The following is a 12,023-nucleotide window of genomic DNA, read 5'->3' as shown; positions in this document are numbered from 1 at the left end:
GCACAGAATCGCGGCTGCGCCTAAGGGGTTAATCAAAGGTGGGTTTAAACTGAATCAAACCAAAGTGTGCAGGGGAAGCAATGCTTTCCCCCTCTAGCTACTTATGGAGTAAGACAGGTTTTAAGATGACAGTTCCCCCAGCTCCACTATTAGATTTTTTTTTTACCCCAGATCATTTCTTGCTCTAATTTTTGTACATTTATTTTAGGAAACAATGGTCCATTAGAGTGAGGATATACAAGACAGATGAGATATAGACCTAAATGGGTACTATATATATCCAATGTCCAGCCAGACAAGGAAATTTAATGTGACAATGTTTTAGAAGTGGCAAATAATACATGAAAAAACAATACAACGGGACGCAATCCTGCACCCGATAAAGAGGACAGGGAGCAAAAAGAACAAACAATAACAAAATAACCAAAACAAGTTACAGGCAAAAACTGGAGCTTTGATAGCTTGTACTAATCATATAATACTGCAAGCTAAACCAATTAGTGACCACAATAATTATACACATTGGACCATAGTGGTACTATTTTGAATTGTCGGCGACGTTTCGATCCTAAGCTCATTAGTTAGAGGGATCATCAGTACTAAATAATTACGATTGCCTGGTGTATACCAAAATGCCGGACGGTTGGCCAGATTGTGGCGTGGTTTTTGGAAGGATACAAGGCTTCTTGGAGCTGTTGAATCTTGTTCAATTTAATGCGCACTACTTTCAGTGAATGTCCAATTCGGAGTATGGGTTAAAACGATAGAGTGGAGCTCTTTCTCGTAAGTATCCGACTCGGGAATGGCGAGGCAAGGTTAAGCCGCTTCCTCCGTGGTCCTGGAGCGGTGTCAGCGAGGGCCGGGCGTTTGCTTCAATGAAGCTGGGAACGGTGTGCTGTTGGTTGGCAGGAACTCATTTTTGTACAAGCAGCTGTGTTCATTGATCAAACGTTATTCCCTTACGGCAGCCATCAACCCTGCTCTTTGTGTTTGCAGCTCCCAGCTTTACTATGGTTCAAAGTACACGCATGGCACACTGAATCTATTGTCTGCCACTTGTGCTGTAATCCTGCTGTTATTCTCACAATTATGGGTACTGAAGATATCAATGTAAACGTTTCTCAACCATTTTAAAAGTTACAGGGAGGGGAACATAATTTGTATTTCCCATTCATGCCTAATTTGGAAGTTTGGTCACCCCACCACTGCATCAAAAACTGCAGGATAGAATTAAACCAAACTTGAAATACAACTAGCTATTTACTCGGAATATGACGTTTTTGTGTTTGGTCAAATCAGTTTTGTAATTTTTTAGATATTTGTGTTGCAAAAAGGTCTGACAAGTTTCGGGAAGGGGGATAGGAGAGTTGGGGGTTTAATCAATTTTATATCTTGACTAATAATTCCAAGATTCTCCAAGGGAAAGAGATCTGAAAAATATACTAATTTGATTGGACAAATGAAAAATGTTATTTCATCCAATGTGGATTCCACAGATCCTTGAAGGATCAGCGGATCTAGACGGTCTGATTGGCTTACAGCAGCTCAACCTTTCTCTAGCAGCAGCTATTACAGGAGGGCAGCCACCAAAGCCTGCCCTTGAAAAAAAAGTGAGCTAAAGGGCGCAAGAGGGCAGGGAGAGCATCTCCTTTCCACAGGAAGGGTGTTGAGGAATCCCAGGGGTATATCTCATTACTCCCAATAATCCCATAGCTTCACGTATGGATTCACACATCCAGAAAGAGAATATTTTTTGTTTGAAGGGTCTACAAATCATGAATAGACATAGGGGCTGGCTGGAGTCTACCGCAAATCACCACCGACTAGGCCCTGCACCCAGAGCCCTTCCACATGGGAAAAGGATTAACATTGCAGTTTTAGGTGGGACACATGGGTGAACGTGTGTAGCAGATTAGGTTAAACATGTCATAGGCTGCACAGTGGGCCTAGCCACAAGCTGGGCTTCACGGGAGGCTCAGCTCAGGGCCTGGTCTCACGGTTGGGTACAGTCACTTGCCAAAGGCCAGGTCCAGGAGGCAACTCCTCTCTGTGATGTGCTACATGGGAGAATGGGGTACAGTTCTTGGCCAAATCCATGAGCAGCAGGGCTTGGCTTCACAGATGTTGGGAATAGTGCAATATCTAAACAGGATAGTATGATGTAGTATACCATCAAGTTATGGTTTCCTTTGCTCATAACACATTACCATATTAACATATTTGAAAACACTCAAACACCCTGAAAGAATGAAGCTAATTGCTCAGCACTGGACCTCAAACATGGTGTCATGGATGAAATCACTATGACATCACTCACTGGTGACATCACCAATCAACCCAGCATTTACAACACCCACGATATTACTGTGGAAGTCCACTTGCTATACAGGGGAAAATCAATTCATGCAGAGGCAAAAGCGTATTTATGTCAGTCGAAGATGGTCTGGGTCCACACAAGGGCTGAGTGGAAAATGCCATTCAGTTATATGGATATGGGGGGATCTGCAAAGTAGCTCGGCTAAGACCCTACCATGTACTTGGTCCCCACTGAGTGCAACCAAAAGACTGTTCCCACGGGGCTACGTTTGTAATGTAGTTTGTCACAGTGCACGGCCTTCAGTCAAAACATGCAATCAATCGTCCCTGCACATGGTCAGAGGCAATGTAGAGAGAGTTATGATCACATTGTAGGAGGGCCTATTGTTTGGTTGACAGGTGATTTCTTTTTTTGGAACAAGGAATACTCATGTGTATCAACACATCAGTAAACATATGTAACAACTGCATTTTCGTACTGATGTCACCTATAATCGCACTGGTGAGGTGATATGCAACATCATAGGTGTCAATTGTGATGTCAACTGCTCCATTGTGTCAGCTCAGGAGCAGTGCACTGAGTTTTAGAAATAAAAGTCTGCGGTGTTAAAAGGCCTTTCTCTCAATGATAAAAAGGTACAAGTAACAATGGGCTCTGATCGCAGTTACAATGTTCAGGCTTCGTTTACCTTTTATGAAGAGTGCATCGTTTTTGTCACCTAAGACAGGGGAGACCATAAAAACAGTTTCCAAGACCCATATGTCTCCATGGGACGGCCTCCTTAAAATCACTTAGCACAGGCCTTGGCAGATGGCAGCCCATTTGCAGGTTTCAGTTTGAAGTAACAGTAAAGCAGACGTCCTTTAGTAACAGGGACCATAATGAGACCAGCTATAATGAGGCCAGCTCGCCTCCATGAAATACCCATCTTACACCATGAGACCACAGAAAGTGACCAGAGCACACAAGAAGTCCACTCTCTCTCGGACCTAAGACTACAGGACTGTGCAAGCATCTTCTTTACGAGAGTCCCTGAGCCACACTTTGAGATGCGGATCCCGTTATGCTGTGAAGAGATCCAGCACCTCACTGGCTCAACTGCCAGCCAGATGCCAAGCACAAGGAAAGGATCTGCAAGGTCTTGTGTGTGCCCATTATCCTTGAGCTCTAATTTGCATCCAAGGGTCAGAGCCCATCCTGCACCCAATTCATCAGTCAGATCTGCCCTTCCTAGGCCAAGAGTCAGTGACCCACCTCTTTGGTGGTTGAAAAATTCACGAGTTAAGTTTCTAGCAAAACCCAACGCTAGACCAGGGTTGCCTTGACCAAAATATTCTTTGACTTTCGTGACCTTGGCAAACAGATCAAGATATTTAAACATTAAAAGCTTTATGGCTCCCTATCATGGTTGATTGGTTAGACCGAGACCCATCTGGGCCACCACTGTAGGAATTTTTCAACTAACAACTACAGAGCTACTACTGCCAGACATCCTTTAGTCACCCATAACAATGTACACGTGAACACTTAAAACAGAAACAATTGTATGCTTTTCTTAAGTGTTATATCTAGCATGCATACATTTACTGTTTGTACTGGTTTGCAAATATAGTTAAAGAGGGAGTGATTAGTTTGTGATGTAGGTTTAATAACACAGATCACCTTCTACTGAGTAAGCATCCATTGTTTCTAATGGAAAAGGATTTCTGTCTTCACATTTGTTAAATAGATTCATGAAAAGCACATAGAACAGAAAATGCACAAGGATCACGAACAGTCGTATTCCAGTAAAACTCAGTTCTCATGATCAAGGTTTTACTCATTGTGATAGTCTTTTACAATGTGTGCAAATTTTCATAGAAATTGTAAAACTGTACTCTGCTTTCAATGCGGAAACCCTAGCTGGACATTCTACTTTGACACTGGGATGAATATAGTACAACATTACCAGGCCATTCAAGGCTGCTTTGTAGGCTCAGCTTTCCATCTCATACCCATGTAACCAACATCCTGTAGGATATGGAACATATGCTGTTCAGTTACTGATACTTCTTTTTGGTTCATACAAATTTGCTTTGTTGGAGCCAGCCAATCAGAGCTTTGGTTCACCAATCAGACATTGGATCTGTAGAACTGAAAGGCATGATGTTAGAAAATGCTCCCTCGTCCAATCGGATATGTTCAATTTTAAAATGTGATCAAAGGATGTTCTGCAAACCACGATTCGCTGACCATCCATGGACTAACAGTCCAGAGATATCTACATTTTAACCATTTCAATAACAACCCCAAGACAATAAAGTAATGCAAATTACTCAACTAAAGAATGGATTTACACCAAGCAAAAGCAGTTTCTCAAGTCAAGTTCCATTTGCCAAGTTTAGTGTGGTTCCATTCAGCTGTTTCTATAACGAGAGAGCACAAATTCGAATGCAAGTTAAAATACCCCCCCCCCCCCTTTTCACCACAGTTGCATGCAACCTGCAATACTAAATCCAAAATGGGTGAACTGTTTTTTGTTTCATACAGCATTCTGAGTTTATTGAAGTGAAAAAATATATATTTTCCCAGTTGAATTAAGAAATGGCCAAGCAGATGGCCTTCATAAAGTTCCACTCGGTATCGGATACACAATTTTCATTTTTAAATATTAGCTATTTAAAATTGCATAATGAAGATAACCAACTGAATGGCAAGCAATTTGAATCTCACTGGAAAAATAGCGTGCGTCCTACCTATATATTTATCGGATTCTTCAGTCTGTCCACCGAATGCCACTTTTCCACCGGAAAGGAGCTCTTTCACATGTTTGTAATGTTCCACACTCACCATGCGTCCAAAATCTGGAGACTCTTGGGGATTTTTTCCATAGAATTCTTCAACGCATGAATGGAGAGCTTCTACGAGTTTGTCTTGCACGTTCACATGACAGAGCACGTACTCTGGGGACAGAGGACATTGGCCTGCGTTGACAAAGCGAGACCATGCAATCTTCTTTGCAGCCATGGCTACATCACAGTCTTTATCTACGTAACATGGGTTCTTGCCTCCCAGATGTAGAGAAACTGGTGTTAGGTGTTTAGCTGCTGCTTGAGCAACCATTTTACCAGTGGTGCGGTCACCTAAAGTAACAGAAAAGCTAATCATAAATGTATAAGGAAAATTGGTTTACTTAATACTGATTCACTCTATTCAAATATAACTATTTTAGTTCCAAAAGTTATTACTGCAGTGAAAGGCAAAAAATTAAATATGGCATGTTTAGCTCTCTTCTTTCATCAAGACAAGTTTAAGACTTTCATATTGTTAAAAAATAAAAACTCCAGTGTTCATAAAATGTTTATATTTATATACTGTTGTAGTCTAACCCATGAATTAAAAACATCTGGTCATATATAAAGGTAAGTACCATGGAAATAAAAGGATACAGCATACTGGTGTGAAATATATATATTTTTAAATAATGTATTTAATAAAACAAAAAGCGAAGACAAAACTGAACAGAAGCAAAATAAACATACACAAAAAATTTTATCCACCTTGGCACAACTCAAAACTGCACATTTTATCCCACAAACATCAAAACCCTGCTCTGCGCTAAATCAGATTTATAAATGGATATCTGAAGCATTTTACAAATCCCCAACAAACGGTGCAATAAAACAGCCTCTAAAACAAATATCTCGCTTGGAAACTCAAAAGAAAAGAAACACGACATAATTATACTTACAAACAGGTGCAGGTCATCGATTAGCTTTATTCACAATTAAGCCATTGCTGTAATTTTCAAATTATGGCAACACAGAGAAGAATTACACTGCGCGTGTCCCTTTTACCAGTTATTTAGTAGTTTTCAAATGTAATCTGTAAGAATAAACTTTACTCTCCATGTCTAGACCATTACACTTAAAGGAGAAATTTGAGAGAATGTTTCTTGTTCTGCAAAGTACAGGAAATCATATATAAATAAACTGGCATATGTTGCTTCTAATCAGGACTTTGTGACAAACAGCCCAAAATAAGATTGGTTAGGTGTTAGACCCGAGATCCTTGGTGTGGTTTTTCCCGAAACATTTTGCCTTTCCTCCTCCTGTTTGGCTAAACTTGTTTTTGTTGGCCTTGGGACTCTGCACTTTTTACCACTGCCAACCAGTGCTAACGTGCTTGTGCTCACTCCTCTAAACATGGTAAAATTGTCTTGCCTCCAAAAAGTCCTGTTCATTTACTTGTTGGTCCCAAGTAAAGTGGAGCGACATGTCCCCAGGGCCTGTAAAGTAAATGCTACTAGCGTGCCTGCAGCACTTATTGTGTCATCTACTGAAGACATTCAAAACGTGGCTCAGGCATGCAACTGCAGACTGTGTGCAGTTTTAATCAGCCATTTGCACCTGGCAAAATAAGCCTTTCAACAGGTCTAACCCTTCCTTTGTAAAACATACGTCAAATAGAGCAGTGTGCAGTGTATTTAGAGAGTTGGACATGTACTTTTATGTTTAAATTTGTTTTATTGTTGCTCTAAACGTACGGCAAAATCTGTATTATCAATTAGACTTCAACATTCAGCCTCCTCGAATGCGATGCAACATTTACATAAAACAAAGAAACCCCAACTCCTGCCACCCTCACCTCCTCCCCCACCCCCGGGTGTCTGCAAGACCTATGCTAATAATTAATCTAGCTACATTAAGAGACCCTTGAGTCTCAAAGTGAGGAGCCTGGGTGGAGGTCGCTGGTCAGTCTCAGTATTCTAAGGTACCGTAGGCAGGTTAATTCAGTAAACTCTTGTGACCGGAGTGATAAAAATGGGTGCCAGACTTCTTGAAAAACGTCTCCCTCCGAACTGCGTGAGGAAGATAGGTGCTCCATGCCGAATAAGTCCCAAATTCTATGTAGCCAATTGAGTTTTATCAGAACTCTCTCCGTGCCCCAAAGAGCTAGTATGGCTTGGTGAGCTACTAAAAGAGCTAGGGTGATATGCCTACCTCTCTTCGATGTTAGTAGGTACGCAAGTGGGTTGGGGAGTCCTAAAAGTATATATGATGGAAATCTGGGCATCTGATTCTCGAAGCGCGTGTCAATCTTCGCTAAAATGTCCTCCCAGAATTGAGACAGTTTGGGGCAATCCCACAGGATGTGCGTTACTTTTCCTTATTCTGCGCTACATCTCCAGCAGTTGTCGTAGCTCTCAGGATTGAATGTGTGCACCCTATTCAGGGTCCAATACCAGTAGGTGGTAATTTTCACAACTGTTTCAGTACTAGATGAGTTGGAATCTGAATGTCTGGCCGTGTAGTAAATGTTACTCCACTCTTTCCGGGTAAATTCCCTGCCCAACTACTTCTCCCAACGACTCTCTGCACCAGACTTCAACTCAGTCTCCGGTCCCTGTAATAGTTTGTAGAAATCTGTGACTAGCCGTTTATCAGTGTCTCTACAAAAGAGCCATTTCTCAAATGTAGTTAAAACTCTCTGTGCAGCCCATCTCACCGTTGGATCCAGTACCCAGTGTCTCACTTGTGGATAACTAAATCGGTCTTCCTCCGGAAGTACCTGATATGCTTGCAAGGAGTTGAATGGGAGAAGGCCTTCTTTATCACATAGATGACCTATTGACCTGCAATCTGAATCTGCCAGGTATTGAATTCCTTGCGGTTCAACCCTGGAGTGAAGGCCGGGTCCCCGACAATGGGAGTTAGGGGAGACGAGAACATTGTGAAGCCTCTCCTTGACCCAACTGCATCCCAGACCCCAAATTAAAGACTAGGGGCGAGACTGGACTTCCCAGGAAAGGGATCTTCCACGATGGAGAATCTGCTAAATCCTGGTCCATAAACAACCACACTTTCTCTGATTCAGCAAGAGACCATTCCACTCTATATCGAAGTTGGGCATTTTGAATGTAGCTTTGTATAGATGGTATTCTCAATCCACCCTCCCCTGGTGAGCACATGCTCAGGCTCCTCCGCATTTGAGGCCACTTATTAACCCATGCAAAGGTGCAAAATGCTCTTTGTAATTCCTGAAGTGCCCCCGGATGCAGCCACAGAGATAGGGTCAAAAACAAAACAGGTTTACAACTCTTGCCAAGGCCGTCATTTTGAGAACCGTGATACGCCCTAGCCAGGTCAGGGAATATGGGAGCCATCTGGCCAAGTCTGCTTTCGTCTTCACAAGTAGAATTTCGTAGTTGATCTTTGTGGTCTCCTGTATTGTCAGGGCTAAACGTATCCCTAAGTAGGTGATAGATGTTTGCCAATTGATAGAGTGTGCTTGCTGTAAGCGGGTCTGTTTACCGGGGGAGACGGTCCTGCTTAGAGCCTGTGATTTGGCTAGGTTGACGCGGAAGCCAGAGACTAGCCCACAGCGCACCACCTCTGACAGAAACTCTGGAAGAGACTCTCCAGGGCTATCCTGGAAGACAATGACATTGTCCGCATAAAGCGAGATGCAGTGGTCTTCCCCACCGAAACGAATACCCCTCACATTTGGGTTATCTTGCACGCTTTTAGCAAATTGCTCCATATACAATGCAAATAGCAATGGAGAGAGGGAGCATCCCTGCCTAGTGCCCTGGCAAATCGGGAAACAGTCTGAGGTCCTGCCATATACCCAGACCGACGCCCATGGCTGCTCATGCCAACTTAAAACCCATGCACAAAATCTGTCCCCAAACGCAAAATATCTCACCACTGCCGCTAAGTACGGCCAATGCACCCTATCAAATGGTTTCTCTGCATCTATGGTGAAGAGCATCGATTCATGCTGTGTACAGGAGGCTTTGTCTATGAGATGAAGGAGGCACTTGGTGTTGTCTGCACACTAAATGTAACCAAGAAGGGGGAGAGAGAGAGAAGGACAAGAGGATTCGGTCTCCCTTGGCAATATGATTAAACAAAAAAGAATCCACTCAGAGAAGTGGTCGTGGTCCCTAAGATGATGGGGAACACACAGTGTTGTTTAAATGCCCCTCACACACCAACAGGCCCCTTGGTGTCATGCTTCATCATCGGGGCCTTCGCACCCCTCTACGGGATGCGGCGTGCTACGACTTGCGGATACGTAGGAGCACTTGGTAGTGAACTATGTGAGGGTGTGTGGTCTTAGGAGTGAGTAAGTGAGGTGAGGTGAAAAAATGGAGTTAAAAAATACCTGGCTCGTAGGAAAAAAAAAAATGTATTATGTCCTCGGCTGGTATTATTAAAAAGGTGCAAGGTGGAGTTGATTATATACGTATTAGGGTATATCAACCAAAGGGTGTCAACATGTTTCGGAGTACAAAGACTCCTTCTTCAGGACAAGGATATGCACATTATCCTCCCCTTACTCACATGAGATGTCAAAGTGTATTCTACAAAAATAGATTAGGTGAAATGTACCTATCAATGTTTTAATGAATATGCTCAGTTGCGCCCAGTTGGCGTTGAAGAGAACCTGTGAAATAAAAAGACATAATAAAAATCAGTCGGATGTCCAGGAGCTGTGGAGAAAGCAATGCCATCCAAATACATAAGGGTGAAAAAGAACCAAAAATAAGGTTCATAGACCCTGTAAAAAAGACATAGGAATACATAAAAAAAAGAGAGACACACAATGCACACAGACACAACACTACATTGTAAATTACGTTCTCCCAGGTCTGGTATTAGGAGGAGAGGGAGGAGTTTGTAAATGCTGACTTACTTATAGTTCAGGGTTGGGAGACCTCATGAGCCTTAGCGTGGTTTTGGGGGGATCCCTTCCTTACTGCTCAGTACAAGTAACCTCAAGGATATTAAGGTTGAGATTTAGATAATATGGTGGTAAGGTCAAAGCAATGTAAAAGGAATAGATCGCTCCTCCTCGTTGTCGTGGACCCTACTCACGAGGATAGTTAATTGGGTATGGTAAATTGGTTGATTAGATGAGGAAATGAGCCCAAATAAGGGTATGCTCAGGTACACGGATCCGCTGTTGCGCGGTGAACAAGGGCGCGGTTACCGCGTTGTACTGCGCATGCGTTAAGGAGCTAGCGATCCAAGTGCAGCGCACGCGTGGTATTCAGAAGGTCTAACTGGATGCACATGCGCTGGAAATCAGTGCGGATGTAGTGTTGTGTCTGTGTGCATTGTGTGTCTCTCTTTTTTATGTATTCCTATGTCTTTTTTACAGGGTCTATGAACCTTATTTTTGGTTCTTTTTCACCCTTATGTATTTGGATGGCATTGCTCTCTCCACAGCTCCTGGACATCCGACTGTGATTTTTATTATGTCTTTTTATTTCACAGGTTCTCTTCAACGCCAACTGGGCGCAACTGAGCATATTCATTAAAACATTGATAGGTACATTTCACCTAATCTATTTTTGTAGAATACACTTTGACATCTCATGTGAGTAAGGGGAGGATAATGTGCATATCCTTGTCCTGAAGAAGGAGTCTTTGTACTCCGAAACATGTTGACACCCTTTGGTTGATATACCCTAATACGTATATAATCAACCCCACCTTGCACCTTTTTAATAATACCAGCCGAGGACATAATAAATTTATTTTTTTCCTACGAGCCAGGTATTTTTTAACTCCATTTTTCACCTCACCTCACTTACTCACTCCTAAGACCACACACCCTCACATAGTTCACTACCAAGTGCACCTACGTATCCGCAAGTCGTAGCACGCCTCATCCCGTAGAGGGGTGCGAAGGCCCCGATGATGAAGCATGACACCAAGGGGCCTGTTGTTGTCTGCACACTGCCTGGTTGGTATGAATCCTGAATGATCCGGTGCAATCAGCCCAGGCATTAGTGGTGCCAACCGAGTTGCTAATATGCCATGAATAATTTTTCATCCACGTTTAAAACCAAAATGGGTCGATAAGATCCACAACCAGCCTCTTCTTTCCCTGGCTTGGCTATAACTGAGATGGAGGCCTGAAGCACTGATGGGGGGAGGGTGCCCATGCACGTAATTACATTAAATACCTTGGTGAGCAAATGAGCTATTATGGCGCAATATGGTTTATAAAACAGGGCCGGGAAGCCATCGCGATATAGCAGATATGTCCTCTTCTCTCTTGATAGGCTGATCTAATGTAGACGCCTGATCGGCTGTTAATTTAGTTGCTATTGAATTATCTAGGTAAGATGTGATTGAGGTGGGTGGGATATCCTGGGCTGTATAGAGATCTCTATAGAACGTTCAGAATCTAGCTGCTATCTCCTAATCCCTAGTTATGTTATCTCTCAAGTCGGATCTCAACTCTTCTACTGTGCTGGCTTGACGATGCCCCATGAGCTTCGTAGCTAATAACTTAACACATTTGTTACTCCCCAAATAGTATGCGTGCTTAAGATGCAAAATGGAGTATTCCATGTAGTCTAGGTCTAACACGCAAGCGGTTTCCTTGCCGCCTCCAATTGTCTCCAGACCCTATGCTGATGAATATGCTCAAGTTCCCGTACCCCAGTATGGAGCTCTGAGCGTTTCTCACATCTAGCCTTGTTTTCGGTGGACAAAATAACTATCAACTCCTCTCTAAGTACAGCTTTCAGTGCGTCCCACACCATCGTATGAGAAGTCTCAGGGCGATCGTTAATCTCTAGTTCGTTCTGAACCACCCTTTCTATTTGTTGGATAGTTTCAGGATGGCAGAGTATTGGTTCTCGTAGTCCCAACCCCTTGAAGCTCTATGTTGGGGTGGGATAGCAAGGTCTAAATTTATCGTAGAG

The 12,023-nt window shown here is 42.8% G+C and overlaps 1 protein-coding gene across 3 annotated transcripts in view; it reads right to left on the bottom strand.

Moving 5' to 3' along the window:
* The window catches only part of LOC147679525 (aldehyde dehydrogenase family 3 member B1-like), a 254,884-nt gene that overhangs the window by 102,461 nt on the left and 140,400 nt on the right, over positions 1-12,023 (bottom strand). For all 3 annotated transcript variants that reach the window (XM_086943110.1, XM_086943109.1, XM_086943111.1), the window contains exon 7: positions 5,053-5,439. In XM_086943110.1, coding sequence (XP_086799236.1) covers positions 5,053-5,439 — 387 coding nt within the window. The remainder of the gene's footprint in view (positions 1-5,052; positions 5,440-12,023) is intronic.

Source organism: Lissotriton vulgaris, chromosome 11, assembly GCF_964263255.1.
Source record: "Lissotriton vulgaris chromosome 11, aLisVul1.2, whole genome shotgun sequence".
NCBI lineage: Eukaryota > Metazoa > Chordata > Amphibia > Caudata > Salamandridae > Lissotriton > Lissotriton vulgaris.
This window is presented reverse-complemented; position numbering and strand designations above follow the sequence as displayed.